We start from the raw sequence: 27,741 nt of genomic DNA, 5'->3' as shown, positions 1-27,741 counted from the left end.
GAAGCACAAACATGTTAATGTTTTACTGTCAGACTACACCTACAATTTCCATACTGCTACACCTATCTTGTTGGCAAAATTATCTTCTCAAGCACCTATGATGAACATTCGCATCACCTATAAGAAGTTCTAGCTGCATTACAAGAAGGTGGTGTTGTCATTAATGAAACAATGTCATAACCTTGACAAACGGAAATGACACTCTTAGGCCATACACTCAATATGCCACGCATCAAAGTGACAGTGGAACACATGAAACTCCTGTATCCCTTAACTTCTATTGGCAACATCTTCCTCATGCAGTTGCATTGCACACTCCTCTCATGAATGCTGCAGCTGGCAAAGATAAACACTGGAAAAAGAAAGTCACATGGCCCACACAGATGACAGAAGCATTCAATAGGGCAAAGAACTGTTTAGCATAAACATCGCTTTGCCACAACTCACCCATACAACCAATGTGAGTGACTCTGTGGTGTGGGCCTGTGTTTCAGCAGGTGGTTGACAGTGTGCCCTCAAACACTTCAGTTCTTCAAGAAGAGACTACCTTCCTCGCAATCTAAGTGGTCAGCTTTCAATCAAGATCTCTTCACGGTATTTTTGGCAGTCAAACACTTTTGTGAAGATATTGAGGGGCACCAAGTGACTAAGAACAGAAAACAAAACCTCTGGTGGATGCCATCAAGAAATCATCCCAGGAAGGCAGTCCATGCCAAATCAGACGGTATTGCACAGTACACCACCAACATGTCATATTCATGCAGTAGACAATATCATTGCAGATTATCTTTCAAGAAGCCATACAATTTCTCTCCAATATGATAATGAGCACATGCCAGCTGAACAAATGAACAACCATGACATAAACCTTACCATCAAACGTTGGGCTCTCCCCAGTCTCAAGCAACACAGCTCTGCAAAGTTTTGCAGAACAGATCACAACCACTGGTGCCGCTTAGGATTTGCCATGAGATATTCAAAAGGTTACATAACACGAGTCACCCTGGCAGCAAGTGTCCGCCTAGTGATGGACAGACTCCTATGGGCTAACGTCAAATGAGACTGTCATCACTGGGCACAAAGCTGCCTCATACACCAGCGAAGCAAGATAGACTGTCACACACAGCCTCACCTCAGATGCTTCCCCATCCCAAAGACTTGGTTCTGGCATGTCCAACTTGACATTGTCCGTGCTCTGCTGGAGTTGGAAGGATTTCAATACTTCCTATCTGTGGTTGACAGGACCACCTCTACACACTTGAACGTTGACACTCAAGTTAACTAGAATGAGGACGAACACAGATAGCCCATATCACTCCCACCTTAGGATTCGATATGAGATGGACAAGACTTCAATAAGCTGCTGCCACCAACCATCCACCTGTCGCACCACGTGAGTAACGATACAGCCACGTCAGACACCCTCCGCAACATCTGGCACAGTATCACTTGCACAGCATCAACATGTCATACAGCACCATGAGAACTGTTGCTGCCAGCAATGCTCAACAGTAACTGACTTTCATTCATTATGTTATTCTCACCTAGATGTGGTGTTCAGTTAGAAGACTGAGTGAGACACACCTACACACATACAATATGCTAGTTTTCCCCACAGCCAGTCAACAGTGTTTTGAAGTGGAATCTACCTGCAATCTGCTCTTCCCCAACAGTCATTTCATTTCCATGTCAGCACAGCAAAGACTTATCATAAGAGTTATGCAGCTCTCAGGCTCATATATAGACACTGTCGCATCCAACTAAGCATACTCTATTCTATACATTTATATAGGAGTCATGAGGATTACATGTTAGGACTGGAATACATCGCTGTTGCAATCCAGCACTATGTTTGCACTCTCAGGAGAGACATGTAATATATGTTGTTGTGGTCTTCACGTCCAGAGACTGGTTTGGCGCAACTCTCCATGCTACTCTACCCTGCGGAAGCTTCTTCTGTACCCTACATTCTTTTGAATCCGCTTAGTGTATTCATCTCTTGGTCTCCCTCTATGGTTTTCACCCTCCACGCTGCCCTCCAAAACTAAATCGGTGATCCCTTGATGCCTCAGAACACATCCTACCAACTTATCCCTTCTTCTAGACAAGTTGTGCCACAAATTCCCCTTCTCCCCAGTTCTATTCAGTACCTCCTCATTAGTTACATGATCTACCCATCTTATCTTCAACATTCTTCTGTAGCACCACATTTCGAAAGCTTCTATTCTCTTCTTGTCTAAACCATTTATCGTCCACATTTCACATCCATACACAGCTACACTCCATACTAATACTTTGAGAAAAGACTTCTTGACACTTAAATCTATATTCAATATCAGTTATTTTGCTCCCCAAATAGCAAATCTCATATACTACTTTACGTGTGTTATTTCCTATTCTAATTCCCTCAGCATCACCCGACTTAATTCGACTACATTCCATTATCCTCCTTTTGCTTTTGTTAATGTTCATCTTATCGCCTCCATTCAAGATACTGTCCAATCCGTTCAGCTGCTCTTCCAGGTCCTTTGCTGTCTCTGACAGAATTACAATGTCATCGGCAAACCTCAAAATTTTTATTTCTCCCCCATGGATTTTAATTCCTGCTCGCAATTTTTCTTTTGTTTCCTGTACTGCTTGCTCAATGTATAGATTGAATAACATTGGGGATAGGCTACAACCCTGTCTCACTCCCTTCCCAACCACTGCTTCTCTTTCATGCCCCTCAACTCTCATAACTGCAATCTGGTTTCCGTACAAACTGTAAATAGCCTTTCACTCCCTATATTTGAGCCCTGCCACCTTCAGAATTTAAAAGGGAGTATTCCAGTCAACATTGTCAAAAGCTTTCTCCTAGTCTACAAAGGCTAGAAATGTAGGTTTGCCTTTCCTTAATCTATCTTCTAAGATAAATCATAGGCTCAAGTATTGTCTTGCGTTTTCCAACATTTCTATGAAATCCAAACTGATCTTCCCCAACATAGGCTTCTACTAGTTTTTTCTATTTTAAACTGATAGTTCGGTAATTTTCACACCTGTCAACACCTGCTTTCTTTGGGACTGGAATTACTATTTTCTTTTTGAAGTACATATAGCTCATAAATGTCTGGTAATGTTATGGTTCACAAATTTTTATCCATTATAATAATGATTATTAATGCCTCAATCAAATAGTTGGCTACTTACATCTCCATCCTTATGCTGCTGATCAAGTGCCTTGCACAGCTTTTTTGAACTGATGTGGAAATCTCGACTCGCATTTTGTTTGACATACTGCATAAGATTTACCTGTTGGCACAAAAAAAAACCATAATTAATATTTAAGCTGACAATGAACATTTAATATAACAGTAGTTGGCGCTGTAAGTACAATAGGAGAACCAATAAAAACTCCAAATCTTCAGTGCAGAGGACAAAAGTGAAATTCACTCCACCCACTAATCAGAATATGGCAAGTACTATTCTCCTTACAGCTTGTCCCAGTATGGCTTAAGCTCTCTTTACATACAGATGTCATAGAACCTTATGGAAACTGATTAGGACATAAATAAATAAATAAATGTGTTTCCCTAATTGCAGCAAAGAGCAATGGTATAGCCTCACAAAAGCAATGGGAATTCCGGAGAAACTTTATGAGCCATAACCACTCCCATAGCCATGGCTGGAGTGCAGTTTGAGGTGCACATCTCTCAACAGCATCTCAAATCTAGTCAATCTGACTTGGTCCAGAGAGACATGGTGGGGACTCCTGTATCCATGGAGTGTTCAATGGCACACTCTTGACACAATTTGGGAGTAATGGAATGGTAGTGTCCTACTGAACATAAATATCACCACCACAGCACTTTAACTCTCACTCACTATCTACCTGATACAATAATAACTTGCCACCATCGGGCATCATCTCTTATGTACAACATCTTGCCAGTCCAAAAGCTGATTGCAATGTATCTATATATCAATATATATCAATGCTTATACTTACCAAACGAAAGCGCTGGCATGTCCATAGACACACAAACAAACACAAACATACACACAAAATTCTAGCTTTTGCAACCAACGGTTGCCTCATCAGGAAAGAGGGAAGGAGAGGGAAAAACGAAAGGATTTGGGTTTTAAGGGAGAGGGTAAGGAGTCATTCCAATCCCGGGAGCGGAAAGACTTACCTTAGGGGAAAAAAGGACGGGTATACACTCGCGCGCGCACACACACACATATCCATCCACACATATACAGGCACAAGCAGACATATACAGAGGCAAAGAGTTTGGGCAGAGATGTCAGTCGAGGCGGAAGTGCAGAGGCAAAGATGTTGTTGAATGACAGGTGAGGTATGAGTGGCGGCAACTTGAAATTAGCGGAGATTGAGGCCTGGTGGATAACGGGAAGAGAGGATATATTGAAGAGCAAGTTCCCATCTCCAGAGTTCGGATAGGTTGGTGTTAGTGGGAAGTATCCAGATAACCAGGACGGTGTAACACTGTGCCAAGATGTGCTGGCCGTGCACCAAGGCATGTTCAGCCACAGGGTGATCCTCATTACCAACAAACACTGTCTACCTGTGTCCATTCATGCGAATGGACAGTTTGTTGCTGGTCATTCCCACATAGAATGCGTCACAGTGTAGGCAGGTCAGTTGGTAGATCACGTGGGGGCTTCCACACGTGGCTCTGCCTTTGATCGTGTACACCTTCTGGGCTACAGGACTGGAGTAGGTGGTGGTTGGAGGGTGCATGGGACAGGTTTTACACCAGGGGCAGTTACAAGGGTAGGAGCCAGAGGGTAGGGAAGGTGGTTTGGGGATTTTATAGGGATGAACTAAGAGGTTACGAAGGTTAGGTGGACGGCGGAAAGACACTCTTGGTGGAGTGGGGAGGATTTCATGAAGGATGGATCTCATTTCAGGGCAGGATTTGAGGAAGTCCTATCCCTGCTGGAGAGCCACATTCAAAGCCTGATCCAGTCCCGGAAAGTATCCTGTCACAAGTGGGGCACTTTTGTGGTTCTTCTGTGGGAGGTTCTGGGTTTGAGAGGATGAGGAAGTGGCTCTGGTTATTTGCTTTTGTACCAGGTCGGGAGGGTAGTTGCGGAATGCGAAAGCTGTTGTCAGGTTGTTGGTGTAATGGTTCAGGGATTCCGGACTGGAGCAGATTAGTTTGCCACGAAGACCTAGGCTGTAGGGAAGGGACCGTTTGATGTGGAATGGGTGGCAGCTGTCATAATGGAGGTACTGTTGCTTGTTGGTGGGTTTGATGTGGACGGACGTGTGAAGCTGGCCATTTGACAGGTGGAGGTCAACATCAAGGAAAGTGGCATGGGATTTGGAGTAGGATCAGGTTAATCTGATGGAACCAAAGGAGTTGAGGTCGGAGAGGAAATTCTGGAGTTCTTCTTCACTGTGAGTCCAGATCATGAAGATGTCATCAATAAATCTGTACCAAACTTTGGGTTGGCAGGCCTGGGTAACCAAGAAGTCTTCCTCTAAGCGACCCATGAATAGGTTGGCGTACGAAGGGGCCATCCTGGTACCCATGGCTGTTCCCTTTAATTGTTGGTATGTCTGGTCTTCAAAAGTGAAGAAGTTGTGGGTCAGGATGAAGCTGGCTAAGGTAATGAGGAAAGAGGTTTCAGGTAGTGTGGCAGGTGATCGGCGTGAAAGGAAGTGCTCCATCGCAGCGAGGTCTTGGACGTGCGGGATATTTGTGTATAAGGAAGTGGCATCAATGGTTACAAGGATGGTTTCTGGGGGTAACGGATTGGGTAAGGATTCCAGGCGTTCGAGAAAGTGGTTGGTGTCTTTGATGAAGGATGGGAGACTGCATGTAATGGGTTGAAGGTGTTGATCTACGTAGGCAGAGATACGTTCTGTGGGGGCTTGGTAACCAGCTACAATGGGGCGGCCGGGATGATTGGGTTTGTGAATTTTAGGAAGAAGGTAGAAGGTAGGGGTGCGGGGTGTCGGTGGGGTCAGGAGGTTGATGGAGTCAGGTGAAAGGTTTTGTAGGGGGCCTAAGGTTCTGAGGATTCCTTGAAGCTCTGCCTGGACATCAGGAATGGGATTACCTTGGCAAACTTTGTATGTGGTGTTGTCTGAAGGCTGACGCAGTCCCTCACCCACATACTTCCGACGATCAAGTACCATGGTCGTGGAACCCTTGTCCGCCGGAAGAATGACGATGGACCGGTCAGCCTTCAGATCACGGATAGCCTGGGCTTCAGCAGTGGTGATGTTGGGAGTAGGATTAAGGTTTTTTAAGAAAGATTGAGAGGCAAGGCTGGAAGTCAGAAATTCCTGCAAGGTTTGGAGAGGGTGATTTTGAGGAAGAGGAGGTGGGGCCCGCTGTGACGGAGGACGGAATTGTTCCAGGCAAGGTTCAATTTGGATAGTGTCTTGGGGAGTTGGATCATTAGGGGTAGGATTAGGATCATTTTTCTTCGTGGCAAAGTGATACTTTCAGCATAGAGTACGAGTGTAGGACAGTAAATCTTTGATGAGGGCTGTTTGGTTGAATCTGGGAGTGGGGCTGAAGGTGAGGCCTTTGGATAGGACAGCGGTTTGGCCTTGGATAGGACAGAGGTTTCGAATTGGGAGAGAGGTTTGGAGGAAAGGTTAACTACTGAATTAGGGTGTTGTGGTACCAGATTGTGTTGATTGGAATTTTGAGGTTTTGGAGGGAGTGGAGCTGGAAGTGGGAGATTGAGTAGATGGGAGAGACTGGGTTTGTGTGCAATGAGAGGAGGTTGAGGTTTGCTGGAAAGGTTGTGAAGGGTGAGTGAGTTGCCTTTCCGGAGGTGGGAAACCAGGAGATTGGATAGTTTTTTGAGGTGAAGGGTGGCATGCTGTTCTAATTTGCGGATGGCCTGTAGGAGGATGCTCTGAACAGCCGGTGTGGATGTGGGAGAGGAAAGATTGAGGACTTCTATTAAGGATAGGAGTTGACGGGTGTGTTCATTGGCTGAGTTGATGTGTAGGTGAAGGATTAGGTGGGTGAGGGCAATGGATTGTTCAGTTTGGAACTGCTGCAACCCTTCTTTCCATCAGTCCCTATACCAGTTCCAAACTGAACAATCCATTGCCCTCACCCATCTAATCCTTCACCTACACATCAACTCAGCCAATGAACACACCCGTCAACTCCTATCCTTAATAGAAGTCCTCAATCTTTCCTCTCCCACATCCTCACCGGCTGTTCAGAGCATCCTCCTACAGGCCAACCACAAATTAGAACAGCATGCCACCCTTCACCTCAAAAAACTATCCAATCCCCTGGTTTCCCACCTCCGGAAAGGCAACTCACTCACCCTTCACAACCTTTCCAGCAAACCTCAACCTCCTCTCATTGCACACAAACCCAATCTCTCCCATCTACTCAATCTCCCACTTCCAGCTCCACTCCCTCCAAAACCTCAAAATTCCAATCAACACAATCTGGTACCACAACACCCTAATTCAGTAGTTAACCTTTCCTCCAAACCTCTCTCCCAATCCGAAACCTCTGTCCTATCCAAGGCCAAACCTCTGTCCTATCCAAAGGCCTCACCTTCAGCCTCACTCCCAGATTCAACCAAACAGCCCTCATCAAAGATTTACTGTCCTACACTCGTACTCTCTGCTGGAAGTATCACTTTGCCACGAAGAAAAATGATCCTAATCCTACCCCTAATGATCCAACTCCCCAAGACACTATCCAAATTGAACCTTGCCTGGAACAGTTCCGTCCTCCGTCACAGCGGGACCCACCTCCTCTTCCTCAAAATCACCCTCTCCAAACCTTGCAGGAATTTCTGACTTCCAGCCTTGCCTCTCAATCTTTCTTAAAAAACCTTAATCCTACTCCCAACATCACCACTGCTGAAGCCCAGGCTATCCGTGATCTGAAGGCTGACCGGTCCATCGTCATTCTTCCGGCGGACAAGGGTTCCACGACCGTGGTACTTGATCGTCGGGAGTATGTGGCTGGGGGACTGCGTCAGCCTTCAGACAACACCACATACAAAGTTTGCCAAGGTAATCCCATTCCTGATGTCCAGGCAGAGCTTCAAGGAATCCTCAGAACCTTAGGCCCCCTACAAAACCTTTCACCTGACTCCATCAACCTCCTGACCCCACCAACACCCCGCACCCCTACCTTCTACCTTCTACCTAAAATTCACAAACCCAATCATCCCGGCCGCCCCATTGTAGCTGGTTACCAAGCCCCCACAGAACGTATCTCTGCCTACGTAGATCAACACCTTCAACCCATTACATGCAGTCTCCCAACCTTCATCAAAGACACCAACCACTTTCTCGAACGCCTGGAATCCTTACCCAATCCGTTACCCCCAGGAACCATCCTTGTAACCATTGATGCCACTTCCGTATACATAAATATCCAGCACGTCCAGGGCCTCACTGCGATGGAGCACTTCCTTTCACGCCGATCACCTGCCACACTACCTAAAACCTCTTTCCTCATTACCTCATCCTGACCCACAACTTCTTCACTTTTGAAGACCAGACATACCAACAATTAAAGGGAACAGCCATGGGTACCAGGATGGCCCCTTCGTACGCCAACCTATTCATGGGTCGCTTAGAGGAAGACTTCTTGGTTACCCAGGCCTGCCAACCCAAAGTTTGGTACAGATTTATTGATGAAATCTTCATGATCTGGACTCACAGTGAAGAAGAACTCCAGAATTTCCTCTCCGACCTCAACTCCTTTGGTTCCATCAGATTAACCTGGTCCTGCTCCAAATCCCATGCCACTTTCCTTGATGTTGACCTCCACCTGTCAAATGGCCAGCTTCACACGTCCGTCCACATCAAACCCACCAACAAGCAACAGTACCTCCATTATGACAGCTGCCACCCATTCCACATCAAACGGTCCCTTCCCTACAGCCTAGGTCTTCGTGGCAAACGAATCTGCTCCAGTCCGGAATCCCTGAACCACTACACCAACAATCTGACAACAGCTTTCGCATTCCGCAACTACCCTCCCGACCTGGTACAAAAGCAAATAACCAGAGCCACTTCCTCATCCTCTCAAACCCAGAACCTCCCACCGAAGAACCACAAAAGTGCCCCACTTGTGACAGGATACTTTCCAGGACTGGATCAGGCTTTGAATGTGGCTCTCCAGCAGGGATAGGACTTCCTCAAATCCTGCCCTGAAATGAGATCCATCCTCCATGAAATCCTCCCCACTCCACCAAGAGCGTCTTTCCGCCGTCCACCTAACCTTCGTAACCTCTTAGTTCATCCCTATGAAATCCCCAGACCACATTCCCTACCCTCTGGCTCCTACCCTTGTAACCGCCCCCAGTGTAAAACCTGTCCCATGCACCCTCCCACCACCACCTACTCCAGTCCTGTAGCCCGGAAGGTGTACACGATCAAAGGCAGAGCCACGTGTGAAAGCACCCACGTGATCTACCAACTGACCTGCCTACACTGTGACGCATTCTATGTGGGAATGACCAGCAACAAACTGTCCATTCGCATGAATGGACACAGGCAGACAGTGTTTGTTGGTAATGAGGATCACCCTGTGGCTATACATGCCTTGGTGCACGGCCAGCACATCTTGGCACAGTGTTACACCGTCCGGGTTATCTGGATACTTCCCACTAACACCAACCTATCCGAACTCTGGAGATGGGAACTTGCTCTTCAATATATCCTCTCTTCCCGTTATCCACCAGGCCTCAATCTCCGCTAATTTCAAGTTGCCGCCACTCATACCTCACCTGTCATTCAACAACATCTTTGCCTCTGCACTTCCGCCTCGACTGACATCTCTGCCCAAACTCTTTGCCTCTGTATATGTCTGCTTGTGCCTGTATATGTGTGGATGGATGTGTGTGTGTGTGTGCGCGCGTGCGAGTGTATACCCGTCCTTTTTTCCCCTAAGGTAAGTCTTTCCGCTCCCGGGATTGGAATGACTCCTTACCCTCTCCCTTAAAACCCAAATCCTTTCGTTTTTCCCTCTTTCCCTCTTTCCTGATGAGGCAACCGTTGGTTGCAAAAGCTAGAATTTTGTGTGTATGTTTGTGTTTGTTTGTGTGTCTATCGACGTGCCAGCGCCGTTTGGTAAGTCATATCATCTTTGTTTATAGATACATTTTTTCCCACGTGGAATGTTTCCTTCTATTATATTTATATCAATGCTTGCTTTCAGAGAAATCTCTTAATAACTAGTGTCATCCAGATCCCAATGGTGACAGCAATCAATTTTACCCATACTGACATTCTCAAAGTGCCCTTTCAAACATTGCCCACAAAAAATAAGGGTCTCGGATCTGGTACAAAGTTTTGATTGGTCAGGAAATTTCTGATTGTAAAATAGTTCCCATATACGTGCACTTTTTCCTTTTTCAGCAGTGAGGTTATAATGGTTTTCTATAAACTTAATTGTACGCCCCGTTTTATAAATTTTGAACACCAGAAGCAGTAACTTTCTTGTTTCCGTACTTCTCAGATTTTATAAACTGAGCTATTTCATCAAATCCTGACTTTATGCAATTTAATTGATTTCGTGATCTGCAAAACTGACTGATAACTGGAGCACCTATTACTGTCGCATCAAATTTTTCTCCTTCCCTCATCACTCTTGGAAATGCCCCTTCTAAACTATACAAACCAGGCCTCTGTTGTATTCCTGTCATCTATCTGCACTCAGCAGAATTTTCTCTTCTGCATCCCACTGGTTAACACACTTACATTTTACTTTCCTGAACTCCCATTTAATTTTGTAATACGCAGTGTACAAGTTTTACAGTCATCTCTTTTTCAGATTCTTTGTATGTCTCTATACTTTTTGGTATAAACCCCCCTTCTGATTTCATTTATAAGTGTCTTATATTTCGGTTTTTTCTTTATTTTTTTATCTGGCCCTTTGGTTTTTATTTCCCACTTTCATCATCAATACCCCAATTATTCCTTCAGTAATCCAATTGCTCTGTACACCCTTCATTATTACATTCTGCTCCTCTTCTTTTGAACCACCAACAGCAATATTTCTTAGCCCAGTGGTCACTGCCTTGAAGAATTACCATTTCATCTCATTCTTCTTTTAGTTCTCAACACCCCACTTCTTTTTATTTTAAATTTCAATCTCCTGTTTATCAGAATTAGATTATGATATAAATCCAACATGTTCATGATTATCCTTTCTAGCAAAAAATTATTCTGTCCTATATCTTTGTATAATTATGATTTAGTTTTGATCATATCTTCATTGCTCTGGTCATATTCTCCAGAAATGTTGTTTTCCTTTCTCTCTTCAACTACGATGCTGTAGGCACCCATGACTATCAGCCACTTAATATATTTTATCGTTTCCTCAAATATTTACTCTGTCTCATATTACTTGCTTTGTGGAATAGGTATATAAGCATGTAAAAGGGGATTTATCAAAGCTAAAATGAAATGCCGAGCTCTGTTTTCAAACAACTTTACAAAAGGAAATACAGGAGTACTGCCACTATTTAATTCTCATTTCACTGCAAAGATGAGTTATACAGACATGGGCATTGGAAAGAGATGAAATCACTAAACTTGAACAAGGTCCCAGAATCTAAATGAATCGTTTTTAAGATTCTATGCAGAATTTGTATCCAAGTTCACCCCTCTATTAAACATAATATTGGCTCATGCTGTACACTGATATGGTAATGCTGGCTGGTGGCGTGGGTCCACAGAGATCATGAATAAAAATCTGTGCCCTGAGGCAGCACATCGTAAAAAAAGAATGCCTGTGCTACGTTGAGTGTGATGTTACAATATGGCATCATGCATAGACTACAAAAGCTTGTAAACATTCACACTGCACACTATTTATTGTAATTGAGCTGGTTCATGGGTGTAATTACTAAGTGATTTGTTTTTGTTTACTTTCTGTGCACTAGACTGGCAATTTGTGTGTGTTCGATCAACCTGTGATGATCCCTTTTTGTTGTTCTGTGTCAAATGAAAGAGGACATTATGATGTATTTAAATTTCCGGAGACTGAAACAGTGAGGAAGACATTGTTATCAAGAATGGACAGCAATAACATTAATCCTTCTTCACATTCAAGGGTGAGGTTTAGTTTTGTTTAAGTTCTTAAAAGAGTTTACTTTTAATGACGAAGACTTTATCATGATTCTTTTTCCTGGCCTGATGACCCCACCCAAACTAGCTTGTTTACATTATGAAAATTCATTAATCCACAGGCACAAGAAGACATTCATATAAATCTGATAACTGAAAGTCATCAAGTGGGCTCACCAAGAACATAAGCTTTCTTACATTCACATGACCCAACATTTCTTCTTTAGTATTTGTTGCTAATAAAATAAATAGGCTGATGATGTGTGATATAACCGAAATATAAAGCACTTCAATATGGACTGGCTGTAGTATTCAGTTCAGTTTTCTGCTGCAAAAAGATTCAGTGAATCGGCTGTTGAAATACAACAAGAAATTACGTACAAGTCTGTATCCAGTAATTTAAAACTACATTAAGAATAGATACCATATTAGCACATCTCTAATAAATCTGTAGCAACCTAATGTTCAAAATCCCTCGTAGTAAGTCAGGGCATAACTCTCTGAGTGAAAAATGCTTCTGATTTTACAAAGCACAAATAACTATTTTTCTTTACAAATAGCAATGGAGTTCCACAAAAAGGAAAAATGCATGATTTGGTGAATATAGCAAATGGAAAGACAGGAACTTTTTTATTTTCATGGATTTATATAAATTCCATCAGCAGATACAAATACAAAAAAATGTCTGAACACACATTTGTAAAAAAAAATGCACATGGAACTTACCAGTTCTTTCTGAAATTGTCATAATTCCTGGGTCTGAATTTCAGATAAATGTAAGTGTCTTATACTTCCCTCATAAGTACACAATTATATTGTTTGAAAACAACTGTCTGCATGTTTCTGCTAATATGCTGCACATAAGTGGCAATGTTTTACCTTTCTTAATGCAGTTTGTTTATGTGTTTGAATTAAGATACTGACTATGAAGTAATAGTTGAAACATAAAGATGCAAAAGAGCCTCACAGATATTCCACAAAAAGCACTGTCATTTACAACAGTAAACAAAGAGGATACACAATTATTTTTTTATATAGCTACATAAATCCACTACTTTTAGTAATTTATGTTACTTTCTTTCGCCATAGCTTCTCTGGAATGTGTGTGTGTGTGTGTGTGTGTGTGTGTGTGTGTGTGTGTGTGTGTTTCAGGGGTCTCTCTCTCTCTCTCTCTCTCTCTCTCTCTCTCTCTCTCTCTCTCTCTGTAGTGAAATTTGTATATCAGATTTTTGATCAAGTTATAAAACCATGAACATTTGTTTTGTCACCATTTACAATAACAAATACCTGTAATTTACTATGGGACAAATTACCTTCTTTCCCCTTCCAGCTGTTTTTAGTTATTCTGTTGAGTTTATTGCAATGATTGATTGGTGCTCATGGCAATTTTCACCATTGTACTGTTCCCTGTGTTTCACATTTGAGTACATCTCTGTATCAGAGGTGGGTGTCGTCTTGTGTTTTTACAGCAGGCCACTTTGTGTATGCAGGCCAATTACACAGCCATAATACCGACATTACAAGAAAAGGCTCTGATGATCATTCATGGGTATCTCTTGTAAGGCTAAATCTGTTACAAAGTACAGAAACTTTGCTTACAGTACGTGGTTGTGCATTTCCCATGATTTGTATGTTTTTATTTACAGGTATGCCATGTTCACTTTCAAAATGACAGTGTTCTCTGGGAAATACAAATCTGGGATGAAAGGGCAGGCCAGTAATTACCTACTCCTTCAAAAATCATCTTTGAACCAAGATGCATTTCCATTTCTATATACATGAAGATAAGCAGTTCCCCTGGCCAAAAATAAATAAATAAAATAAAAAATCCACTGCCACCACCATATTTGCACCTGCATTTAAAATATTTACATGTGATGCTTTACTTTTAGTTTCCTTTTATTTGTATATTACATACTCTGTATAACAGTATTTAACAGCTTTGAACTTCTATTTTTCAAAGTTACGAAACTGTCACTATTTCTTTTATACTATCTCGCAGTTTTTAATACCTCAGTATAAATCGCTGTGGTAAAAATTACATGCTGACAATATTTAAGCAGCATATCCAAAACGTTTGAATCTTTACCTTCCATTTTTCCTGAGAAAATTCTCTTATACATGAAAAAAACAAAAGCAATGAAAATGAGTCTCAAAGTTTTTGCTATGTATTTAATGATTCCTGTTCCATGAACTTATTTTTCAATGTCACTAGAAATTCAAAATGTGTGTCAGGCAGACTGGCTTTACAATGTCCATAGCAGCCTATGGTGTCGTTTATGGACTGTCTACAAATCAATATGATTTTCCTACAGGCTACAATGTAATTTTTATGGTCCATATGCCTTAATAAATCTGCAATAAAAATTCCATGCCTGTGTCCTAACCATTTCCATGAAAAACCTCTTTGTTTGTCCATTGTCATTGTCATATATTTCAACAGTGAGTGTACTCTACCTCCTAAATAACACCACCAAAAATAATAATTTTCATTTAGTTTTTAAAACACGCTGCACATCAAAGCCTGTAAGCTTCTCTTCAGGTGTTGCATATGTTTACATCTTCATTGAATTTTTGGTCATTGCAGTCCAAATAAGATGCCAGATGCAGTTAAGTATTCATGTTTTTCCACAATTATTTCATGAATCCTTTATTACTATGGTGGGATTTCCACACTTCAGTTGACGTCTTTCTCAACACTGCCATGACAATGCACAAAATTTGTACTCTAACACATCAGTGTCTTACTTTCAGAAGTTGTAGATGACATTATTACAGTTAACGTCAAATTTAGTTTCGTTTGTGGAGGAAGACAGACAAGTTTTTCATCTTTTCATTACCTAATCAACATTTTCTGAATTTGCCTGGCAGTTTCCATTTTTATGATGAAAAATGCATTAAGTGCATTTAATTATGGCATGAATGTAAATATTAGGCTACTCTGCGTCAGTCAGTTACCACCCCTTCATTTGGAATTCACATTCATTGGCTTCACAACTCTCAACTGAATTATCATTTTTAAACCTAACCTACACCTCTGGGGGCTGGGGGGTGTCCAGTGTCACACATTACACTCCAGCCAAACACATCAATGCTGCTGCCAGGCAAAATACCAAGTGTAAAAATTGTCTCTCAGCAAATTAGCTTCTTGGCTCATTCCTTTTCCCACAGGTAAGTTATACATTCATAACATGAGACAAAGTTCATACAATGAAGTATGAACCTCAGTCAACAGATGGCATACAGTGCCGAATATTATAATGTTAAATTGCTACTTGTGACCCAGTTGTGACAGAAATCACAGCCAGAGGTTCTACACCTGTTATTGTGAAAACTGTGACTTCTCAATCTCTGTGGTATGTAAGAGATACACAATTTCTTGCCCATCGCTAGAGTGACAGGCATTACAATAATGAAGAACACATGTAAGCTAACTATACATTACAACTAAAATTGAAACAATGGAAATCACTCATTATTTCTCTTACTTTTGACAATGTGAGCATTGAGAAAAGAAAACTTTTTCTCTTCATAACTGTTCAAGCTAGAGCAGTGGAAATTTCATTTATAACCAGTTATTTGATGCATGATAACTACATTTGAAGGATATACACCAACATGCAGCTAGCTTATAGACAAAAGTGAATACGACGAAATTTATGAAGTAGACCTGTCAAAACTTTCTGACGACAACAGACATTTACAACTTGAACAAGTGTGACATTTGAACAGAGAGGTAGTTTTTTAGTAGGGGCTATATGAACTGTGAAGAACATAACCTTCACCATTTGCCCCCCCCCCCCCCCCCCCCTCACCTTCTTACGTTTACTGCAATTTAACAGTCTTTCACCAGATGCGTTTCGCATATATTTATAAACCATCTTCTAGGGTCACTGGTCTCTCTTCCTCTTGTTTACATGTTTTGAAGTCCATTACTTTTTCCTGCACCCTCAGCAGATGCTGGAGATGGGGGAAGGGCAAGGGAGGGAGGGAGACAGGGACAGAAGCAGATTTACCTTTCACAATTTCTCACCTTTCAAAATTTGCCTTTTCTTTTGTGGCAATGGTGATAATTCGCACTTCAGTTTTGTAAATTTCACAAAAACTGTTTTCATGGTACTCGATCTCTAGTTTCACCTGCCCCACACTCCAGCACTTGTTCAATCAGGGTTTTTTTCCCCCAGCCCAATTCCAAACTCTGATAACAACTAAGGGTAACACAGTGGACTTTCAAACATGTAAACAAGAGGGACAGATCCATCTGGTGAACAACTTAATTTAAATTACAGTTAACTTAAGACAGAAAAATAGATTAAATGCAAAGTTTTAAATAAAAAAAAAAACACATCTAATTAAAAGCGTTTCGTAAATTGCAGTAAGCTTCAGATGTGAAAAACCAATAATAATTGTGACATAACTGCTGTGGAAGATGGTCATGCAACTCTTATTAACTTAAGTATGATCACTTGGGTATCAAACAAAATTAGCATCCGAGTTGAGGATGTTGTACTAGATAGGATGCAACTTATTTTGAGCTGAGAGTCTTCAGCAGGGTGTGGATGTGGGTTGAGACCCTTGCTGATCATTTTTTCATTATTGATTTTGTAGAAAATAGTAGTAGCAGTAACCTCTCTTTGCAAAAGTCAGATTTTGATAATAATTCAATGTTCCGAAAAGAAAGATTGTGCACTTCACAAAATGCAAAAATGTAGTATTCTAACACAAATTTAGAGTCACAATTGAAATCTGTCAGCACATATAATACCTGCGAATAACAATTTTGGATATATGAAATACAGTCATCACATAGGTTCAGTCATTGGCAAAACAGGTGTAGAATATTGCTCATGCGTATGGAACCCATACCATTTGCTTGACTCGCAGATGAGTGCTATGGAAATACTGAGAAACATGGCAGACTGAGAAACATGAACAGACAGACACTTAAAGAAAAGCTGTCATCTAACTTGCAAAAGTCTCTTCAGAAGACACCACCTTAACAAAAAATTGCCCGCTTGGGCAGCAGGTGGCTATACCATGGAGTGGAAGGAAATACCAGAGGTAGTGTAATGGCTGGCAGAGTCTCCAAAGCTGGCAGGCCTCCACAGAGTCTCCAGACAAAGCGTGTCTCATCATTTCCTGTCTAGTATCCTACCCTATCCTTTCCATTTCCTTTCCATAGCTGTGTGACAGAAGGCACAGTCCCCTAATGTGGGCAGTGGAAGATAGATAGTAAGCAGGACAACAATCATAAACAAAGGGCTTACATCTGAGGCATGGATAGTGTTATGTAGCTGAGGTGAAAACAAGCTGTCTAAGGGGTAAGGTACTGAAATAAAACCTTACCAGGTGTCCACGCCATGAAGTGGCATCCCCATCAGGACACTTTGAGGCTTTAGGTTGATAAATCGCACCACCAAAAAATTCAAATCACAGAAACTAAAAGGAGAAATAACTGGATGGATTGTACGGGTGTAGCCTTTGGCATTAAAGGAAAATCTTTATTGGATTTTGGAACGGATGAACACTGATAGAGACAGGTGGTTTAAGAAAGGTGAGCTGGAGAACAACGGATTGGACATATTGAGATTTCGTAAAATAAGGTGGCCAGAATCTGAGGAAGTTCAAACACAAAATGGTGAAGTGCTGCCGTATGTAGGAAAGACAGGTGAAGATTAATCGCATAGGAATGGTGTAAGCGTCTCGCTATCTAAAACCCGCAAAAGGGGCTTATTGGAGTGGAAACCAGTCTCGGAAAGGATAATACAAGTAACTGCATGCTTTAAAACAAATGTGGGAAATATCACTGTAATTTATTGCTATGCAGATAGTAAAGCAGCTGAAGGAGAATTAAAAGATGCATTTTATACAGATTAAATGTAGTTCTTAGACAAACTAATAACAGAGACATAAAAATTTCAATGAGAGACTTGAATGCAAAATTTGGCTCAGAAGAGAAGAGCATGAATACATCTTGAGTGTACGTGGCATTGGGAACAGAAATGCAAATTGTGAACTGCTGATAGATATGTGCATTGAGCCTGGCCTAATCATTGAAGGCACAATGTTTTCACACCACAACTCCACAAGACAACATGGGTCTCACCAGATCATGCTACTGTCAACCAAATAACCATAAGCCATAAGTTTCGGTTCACTCTGCTAAATGTCAAAAATAAGAGAGGAGTGAACATTTAAAGTGACCACGACAGTAGCAAGTAGAACAAAGCTCAATCACAGAAGTAAAAGTAACTGATGTCGTAAGGTTAAAAACAAACATAGCAAAGAAAGATTTGCCCTTGAAATACCAAACAGATTCCAGATCCTCTGTGATGAAAACTATGCAGGAAGCAACTGGAACAAACTGTCAAAACCTTAGGACATTATCTAGATGTTGGAAAGAACATTGTACGATTTAAGACACATTAAAGGAAAGAATGTATCTCTGTTGACATGTGGAATAAAATTAAGAGCAGGAAAGAACTGAAACAAAAGTTTAATCTTGGTAAGACATGAGTGTGAAAGATCAAAATGCATAAAGACTACATGGAGGCAAACGAAAGAGTGAGGATGGGATAAGGCGAGATAAAAAGAAATGGAAAGATGACTCGGCGCAGCACAAGAGGGAGCAACACAGGAGAATACAGGGTGGATAAAAATTGCGTTACGAAATTTTAACCCTGGATAGCTGATGCTAGTAGGAACCAAAATTATAAATGTTGTTTAGGTCAACAACACACAATTTTTAAACTACACCACATGCTCCGATTGGCCGCACGATTTCTCTGTTGCTGTATGCTCTGAACAATGCATGACCACGAATGCTTTGCCTGCCAGTGATCACAATGCATCCAGGGCGGCTTGCACGCTCGGTAGTAGCATGGCAGCCTTCCACTCTGCAGGCGAATCCACCGAGGTCCCGACATATCCATTGTAGTTTCATGATAAGGCGTACCAGTAGCAAACCCATCAACAGCTGTCAGTTTGCATACAGAAAGTCTTTTACAAATTGTGTCAGCCCTGAAAAGGCCCTTTTTTGTAGCTAGGACATTTTTTACTAAAAAGCAGGTGCTCAAACAGGCAACCCTCTGATGCGACACAAGCTTGGTAACGTCGAACAGTGTTTTGTCGAACTCTTTCAAACATTCCTGGCATTGCCATGATGCGATTGGTGGCATGTTGATCCCAATGCCTCTTCGTTTCGGGTGGTTCACGTCTGAGTGGGTAAACTAGAACCCTGAAGAATCCCCACAGGAGAATATCCAGTGGCGTGAGGTCTGGTGACCGCGGGGGCCATGTCCTACGAATACCTCTACGAATTACCCGGACGTCAAAGAGTTCATTTAAATGTCCGCACACAGCACGACTGTTATACGCGGGTGCCTCATCATCCTGCAACCACATGCGCAGCTGTATGTCCAGGGGAACATCTCAAGCAGGCCGGGTAGAGTTTCTTGCAGAAAGTTAAGGTAATTTCCCCCGTTAAGTCGAGGAGATAGACAGACCAGCCCAATCAGATGGTCACTCACAATGCCTGCCAAAATGTTGAGCGAAAATCATTCCTTGTGTCTGTGGACGTACATGGCTTGAGGATTTTCCCTTTTCCAGTAATGAACGTTCCAAGTGTTGTAAAGGCCATCTCGATGGGAGGTGCACTCATTGGTAAACAACACAATGGCGGGGAAGTCAGGATCTCGTGCAGCATGTTGCAGAAACCACTGGCAAAACCCTAGCCTGTGTTCATAATTTGCCACAGGATGTAGGTCTTGGACAGGGTGGAAACTAAATGGACGCTGGCAGTCATCCCTGAAAACCACCCACACTAACCGATGAGTGACCCCCATGTCGTGTCAAACCACTTGAGTACTTGTAGTAGGTGCTTCCTCGAAGCACTCGACAACAATCTCTTCAAATGCAGCATCCCATAGTGTTCAAGGTCTTCCAGCATCACCGAGACATCCCACTAATGAGCCTGTTTTGCCAAGCCACCAGTGAACTGCTGTACACATATGCGAGTGTGGGTGGCCTCTTGCCGGGTACCATTCCTCATACAACTGTCGAGCTTCATGCGCATTACCATTGGCTAGTCCGTAAACAAAAACGGTATCTCATTGTTCTTCAAATGAGTACTGTGCCACCATGCTTACTGTATGGCTGAATAGCAGGTGATGTGTGCGTGTGTTCCGAAGCTAAACTTACATGTGAACGCCTCTGACATGAGGTGGAGACAAACAGCAAGACCTATTCGACACGTGTGCATATCATGTTGGGGCAGTGCTGGGGCGAGGGACATTTGTATGTGTGAACCAGCAACCATAGCACTGCCTGTCAACCGACGAACGGCAACAGGCCAATCCAACAGCCAATCGGAGCACATGGCACCAAGTTTCTGTAGTTTAAAAATGGTGTGTTGTCGACTTACACAACATTAGTAATTTTGGTTCCTATTGGCATTCATGACAATTTTTCTCCACCCCGTATAAAGGTGCTGACAATATCACCAAACTGTCCATGAATAACTTTAGACATGAAGGATCAGTATGAGCAAGGATGGGGTGACGATTACAGTCCAAAAGGCACAGCTACAGAGATGGGAGCAGAATTCGAAGGAGCTGTTAGGCTGTTAAATCATGAAGACAACAAAGAGGTACAGGTGAGATCTGTTCCAAAGGAAGCTGAAGCAGATCTAGATATAAATCTGCAGTGTCCCTCAATGGACGAAATTAGGAGTGCTTTCGAAAAGTCAAACATGCAAAGGCTCCACGCCCAGGGAATATAGCACCAGAGCTCTTGAAAGTCAATATCAAAAGTACTGTTAAAATGCTCCACCCCTTGCTGAAGCATATTTGGCTAAAAGAAAAATCACCAAGGGAGTGGAAAAATGGATTGGTAGTAAAGCTCCCAGAAAGAGAAATTTGTCAAATTGTCACAACTGGCATGATATTACATTGTTAGTGCCCAATAAGGTCCACAACAGAGTTATTTTAAATAGGATTAAAGATTCACCTGAAAATAGACTGTTTAAAGAACAGGCCAGTTTTCGGGCACAACGAAGTTGTGTTAATGTTATCAGCACTCTTATGACCACATTAGAGTCACCAATGCTTTTTGTACTTGTCCTTGACTCAGTTTTGAGTCACAGCAGGCAGGAGATGAGGGATCCATGAACATGTAGAAGATTTGCATTTCCAAGATGACACAATTGTACTAGCCCAAAGGCTGAAAGATGTGGAAGCTAAATTAACTCATTTAAAAAAGAGAGACCTCTGGCTTCAAGATAAATGTAGGTAAAACAAAGAAAATGAGAGTAAATTCTGGAAATATGGAAGTGCTGCTGTTTGTAGGGGAGCAGTAAGTGGAGTTTGTCAGTTCACTCCTTACCAGGGTAATGTAGTGACAGGTTGTGAAGCCGAAGATGATGTGAAGAACTGCATCCAGAAGGTAAATGCTGTCTTCGAACAACTGTCACAAATATGGAGAAACAAAAACATCACACGCAAAACTAAAATTCATACCTTTAATACAAATGTGAAGACTGTTCTTTATGCCAGGGAAAGTTGGAAAATAGATAAAGAGATAACACCACAGTTACAGAGCTTCTTAAATAGGCATCTACAGCGTCCAGAAAAAAATGAGTAATGAGGCTTTCTGGGAGGGGGGACACAGAACATACAGAAGAACAGATATGTGAGACAAAGTGGAGATGGCGGAGGCACACCTTGAGAAATCCAAGACAGAGATGGGTAGCAAGTTCTCTGTATACCCTATTCCATCACAGTGGCCAAAGGAATTAACTAAGTATCTTGTGAAAGCCTACTTACAAAATTTCAAAAACTAGTACTGAGTGAGGAATTCACAACCATACCGCAGCCCCTTGTGTACTGGTCCTGTAGAAACCATAAATACAAAATTAGGATAATGACAATATACAGAGAGGCTTTTAAACATCATTCTTCCCACTCCCTTTGTGAGAGGAATGGGAAGAAGCCCTAACCACAGTACAATGGCACCTACTTTGTATTGTGCACTTCACAGCCTCATGCAGAATATGGTTACAAACAAATTAAGAACAGAAAAATGTTACTGACTGGCAATGATTTTGGTATAGTGTCCTTCATCTGCAGTACAGCTATCTGTGACCAATGCAGTCTTGATGACAAGACTGTTTACTACTTTATGTAATGGGCAATACTACAATAATTCTCTGCTAGTCAGATAGAGGCCCTACAGGATGTACATAAAGTCTGGGAACACTTTCAATTATTTATTGCACAAGAACCAAACATTGTACAGATATCATAGATATGTCATTTTGAAGAGAAACCCTGAGGGTCTCCCCCCCCCCCCCCCCTCCATGTATACCACCACAGTTTGGTAATTTACCGATAGTCAGCGCTCGTCGCAAACATGGTGATTTTAAGTGTGGAGCGAGCTTTCTGTGTGTTGGAGTTTGACAAAAACAAGTGTGCTACAGGTGTTCAGTGGATATTTAGAACCAAGTTGGTAAGAAGCCACCCACAAGGAAGGCCATTTACCACTGGGACAACAAATTCGTTACAACAGGTTGCCTGTGCCCGGCAAAGAGAAGTGGACATCCCCATGTGAGTGAAGTGAATGTGAAGCGTGTATGAGAGACATTCATAAGGAGTCCAAAAAAAATCAGTGTGTCGTGCATCCCGTGAACTCGAAATGGCTCCAATGACAGTGTGGAAAGTCCTGTGACAGAAGCTGTATATGAAACCATTCAAATCAGAGCTAGTGCAGAAGCTCAATGACAACTACAAAAACAAGCGTTTTGAGTTTTGTTCTTAGTTGCAACAATTGAATGATGATGAGGATGGCACTGATCACTTAACTTTTAGTGAAAAGGCCACTTTTCACATTAATTGGAAAGTGAGCAGGCATAATTGTCGAATCTGGGGTACAAAGCATCCACACGAATGCATTGAATTTGAGCGTGATTCCCCAAAAATAAATGTTTTTTATGCCTTGTCACGTCGAAAACTGTACGGGCCATTCTTCTTTGGCAAGAACATGTCACTGGATATTCCTACTTGGACATGTTGCAGCAATGGCTGATGCCTCAAATTCAATCGTACTCTTCATCTTTCAGGAGAATGGGGCTCCACCCCATTTTGCCGCATCGATAGATTGGCCATCTACATCTACATCTACATCCATACTCCGCAAGCCACCTGACGGTGTGTGGCGGAGGGTACCTTGAGTACCTGTATCGGTTCTCCCTTCTATTCCAGTCTCGTATTGTTCGTGGAAAGAAGGATTGTCAGTATGCCTCTGTGTGGGCTCTAATCTCCCTGATTTTATCCTCATGGTCTCTTCGCGAGATATGGTGAAGGTACGTACTCGAAACTTTGACAAAAGCCCGTACCGAGCTACTGAGCGTCTCTCCTGCAGAGTCTGCCACTGGAGTTTATCTATCATCTCCGTAACGCTTTCGCGATTACTAAATGATCCTGTAACGAAGCGCGCTGCTCTCCGTTGGCTGCTTCCAGTTGCTGACCTGCTATTTTGTAGCTAAATGATAAAGGATCTATCTTTCTGTGTATTCGCAGCACATTACACTTGTCTACATTGAGATTCAATTGCCATTCCCTGCACCATGCGTCAATTCGCTGCAGATCCTCCTGCATTTCAGTACAATTTTCCATTGTTACAACCTCTCGATACACCACAGCATCACCTGCAAAAAGCCTCAGTGAACTTCCGATGTCATCCACCAGGTCATTTATGTATATTGTGAATAGCAACGGTCCTATGACACTCCCCTGCGGCACACCTGAAATCACTCTTACTTCGGAAGAATTCTCTCCATTGAGAATGACATGCTGCGTCCTGTTATCTAGGAACTCCTCAATCCAATCACACAATTGGTCTGATAGTCCATATGCTCTTACTTTGTTCATTAAACGACTGTGGGGAACTGTATCGAACGCCTTGCGGAAATCAAGAAACACGGCATCTACCTGGGAACCCGTGTCTATGGCCCTCTCAGTCTCGTGGACGAATAGCGCGAGCTGGGTTTCACATGACCGTCTTTTTCGAAACCCATGCTGATTCCTACAGAGTAGATTTCTAGTCTCCAGAAAAGTCATTATACTCGAACACAATATGTGTTCCAAAATTCTACAACTGATCGACGTTAGAGATATAGGTCTATAGTTCTGCACATCTGTTCGACGTCCCTTCTTGAAAATGGGGATGACCTGTGCCCTTTTCCAATCCTTTGGAACGCTACGCTCTTCTAGAGACCTACGGTACACCGCTGCAAGAAGGGGGGCAAGTTCCTTCGCGTACTCTGTGTATGCCATGTTACAGAAGGGGGACAGCTGTTTTATGAAATGGCCTCCCGATTGCCAGATCTCACTCTGTATGACTTTTTTCTGTGGAGTTAATTAAAGATCTGGTGTACATACCACCTCTACCACATGATGTGGCAGAGCTCCGGGAGAGAATACTGGACGCGACTGCCACGGTCGACAATGCCATGCTGGGACGGGTACGGCAAGAATTCGATTGCCGTATTGACGTCTGCCAGGTCACTCATGGTTCACAGATTGAATGTTTGTAACAAAAACTTTCAGAGCTTCTCTTCAAAATGCAATATGTCTGACACCTGTACAATGTTTATTTCCTGTGCAATAAATAATTGAAAATGTTCCCGGACTTTATGTACACCCTGTATTTTGAAGCAAATCACAAGTAGATTTTACCCCCCTTTACAAATACAGTATGATTAAGTGAGTATGAGATTCCAAGCTCTTAAAAAAAAAAAACAGGGAGTAGATCGTGTAAAGTTTCAAAATATAGTAAAATAGAAGGGCTGCAATTTGATGGTGTCCCTTTATTTTAGAAAAAAATGGGGCGAGGTGGAATTTTAGGACTTTCACTCTAAATTCAAATTTTGTAGATCGAAACGGTTAAGACAGGAGAGTTTTCATCAGTTTGATTATACTTCTGCTATCACAATTTGCTCCTTTTTTATTTGAAGGATTAAAATGTGCAAATGACCAATGCAAAGTATTTACCTTAGTTTTTGAGGAGAGCTTTATTATTAGTTGTTCAAACTGCTCTCTCTCAAACAGTAAACTCGTCCTGGATTTAGCCCCTTTTAAAACCTTGGATTTAAGTGCAAAGTTGTTAGCCTTTTTGGTTTTCTTTCCTCCTTCTTCTCCTTCCATTTCCTGCAAAAAAAAACAGATATTTTATGCAGATAATATTGCCAGAAGTATAAACATAATCAGTATGCAGCATGCAGGAAATGATTTAAGCTTTTGGAAACAGAGAAATGATGTTGAGTGGGTGGGCAGAAAAAGAAGAGGACACGATCTGAGGAAGATTGTTTGTGGAAAAAATGTAGACATTTAATGTATACAGCCTATGATTTAACACGTCTATCACAATCTCAAATTACTTTTACTTTATCTAAAGACTTAGGTACTTTGCATTTTAATGTAGCATTTGATAAACAATACGCTTGTGTAGTGACCCTTTTCTACAAATTAACACTGTAAGATATTTAGGTCTGTTACTTAAAAAATAATCACAACATGTAGTGTCTGTGTGTGTGTGTGTGTGTGTGTGTGTGTGTGTGTGTGTGTGTAAATTATGCGGCAGAACTGCTGACCAGAACTTAGCTTCAGTACATGGTATGTATAGTACTGCCAACAGACACATTGGCATTTAATTTCCATTAAAAATATATCTAACAGCACTCTGAATCTCATTTACTGTAAAGGAGATGAGGGTAAGATGGAACAAAAGAAAGAAGAAAATATGAGATAGTGCCCAAGAAAAATATCTTCTACTTTTATCACAAGGAGAAAGCTCTTTTTAGTTTAGAAGATCAGTAGTTGAAAAAGTATTATTAACAGCAAAGCAAATTCATATTGTGTCTCACCAGAAAGAGCAAAAAACATTCACTATGGCCAAAATCTAAACACTCCAAGAATAAAGCAAGTAAGGTATGATGAATTCTTAAACAAGAAATAAATAATAAAGACAAAGAGAGAGCAGTTTTTTGTTAATGAATGTCTGGCCATTAAAACTGCACTGCCAGGAAGGACAGCAAATAATGAAATTTTGTTTATTGTACATACATAATATTTAGGAATAATGCATAATTAAATGTGTAGGTAATCAAAGAGTACACAAGGTGCAAAATTTAGTAGACAGGGCTGCAACTACCAGCAGCTATAATGGCTCTAACCCAGTTACGCATAAAGTTGAACTGAGCCTGAATGACAGATACGGGTACACACATCATGTCGCTTTAATTCTTAACCTAGAGTTCATAAATCAAAGTGCTTGGATGTAGGACACAGTCCCTGGTTTTAACACATAAAAATTGTAATTTCTGTTGCCCAAGTTACCAGCTATATGACCTAGAAGTGATTAAGTTGTGTATCCAACAGCAACGCATAGCACCCATACCAGAAACTGAACCAGTATGACGATGATGAAAGCAATCTGGCACTGTTAGCTCTCCATGGCGCCAGTCTTGTGACCAATGTTGCCATTGGGTGCACTACTGTAGGTGCACCTCTCTCTGATGAAAGCTGCATTAATGCTGATAGTCCATGGCACTCCACACACTATCGGGTCTATCGCACTTTCATGTGGATGACTGTCTTGTTGCAAATAAGCCTGTTTCCTAACTCAAGGTAAGTGAAAATCATGCACACCAAAGTGAACATTATATCTATATTCTCATGCACTTTTTGTATGGGGCTGTCGAGATCCAGAAGCCCCTCATCCTGTATTCGTAAGACAGCCATTGTATTTTGATTGATCATGGAACAAAATCTGCAGTCCCGATAGGCTACTATTCTGAAATTACTGAATTCCAATGTGCTGGTAGATATTTCTCTTTCTTACAAGAAATGTAACACGATTTTCTCACAAATAAAGAACATTCAAATAAGATTTCTGAATGAGAAACCTTCTGCGTAATTTTACTTTATATACAGAATGTAGATGGAGTTACTTCTACCTACTATGTCTGTTGTGTATCCAAACTTCATGCCCAATTAATGTTTAGTGTATGTCCGCTTCATGTTATTCCAAATTTAATGACCAGCAGTGTCGCTGCAGCAATGGTCTGTGGGTGCTTCACATGGAAACAATGATATGCTGAATATCTGGTTAAGACATTCAGCATATGGTCCACAAGCCTATCTTCTACTTGTACCTTCCCTGCTCTTCATTCACTAACCATTATACCACCCCTGGATGGAACAACTCAGCTACACCTTTAACAAATGCTTTGGGAAAAGAGACACACGCACACACACGCGCACACACACACACACACACACACACACACACACACACGCACGCACGCACGCACGCACACACACGCGCACACACACACACTTGTTCCATATGATTTAATAACATACAGAAAATCTTGTGAATAAAGGAATGCGTAACCATTAATAAGAACAATTTGAATCTGCAGGTCAACATTGCATATTCAGAAGCACACGGCATTGGTATTCTAGATTAGAAACTAAAGTATTTCTCCAGAATCAGTCATAACCATGTACCGCAATTGCCATGGCTGATTTTGGCATACAAAACATTACATTTGAAATTAATCTGCTTATATCACTGGAAAAATCATAATTTTAATGACTCTT

The 27,741-nt window shown here is 41.7% G+C and overlaps 1 protein-coding gene across 1 annotated transcript in view; it reads right to left on the bottom strand.

Annotated features, from left to right (window-relative positions):
* Positions 1-27,741, bottom strand: part of LOC126169612 (Fanconi anemia group I protein-like) — a 277,334-nt gene that overhangs the window by 8,339 nt on the left and 241,254 nt on the right. Inside the window, exons 23-24 of the mRNA XM_049920656.1 lie at positions 25,129-25,284; positions 3,187-3,288 (exon numbers count right to left, since the gene is read on the bottom strand). Coding sequence (XP_049776613.1) covers positions 3,187-3,288; positions 25,129-25,284 — 258 coding nt within the window. The remainder of the gene's footprint in view (positions 1-3,186; positions 3,289-25,128; positions 25,285-27,741) is intronic.

The sequence above is a fragment of the Schistocerca cancellata genome, chromosome 1, assembly GCF_023864275.1.
Source record: "Schistocerca cancellata isolate TAMUIC-IGC-003103 chromosome 1, iqSchCanc2.1, whole genome shotgun sequence".
In the NCBI taxonomy this organism is placed as follows: domain Eukaryota; kingdom Metazoa; phylum Arthropoda; class Insecta; order Orthoptera; family Acrididae; genus Schistocerca; species Schistocerca cancellata.
This window is presented reverse-complemented; position numbering and strand designations above follow the sequence as displayed.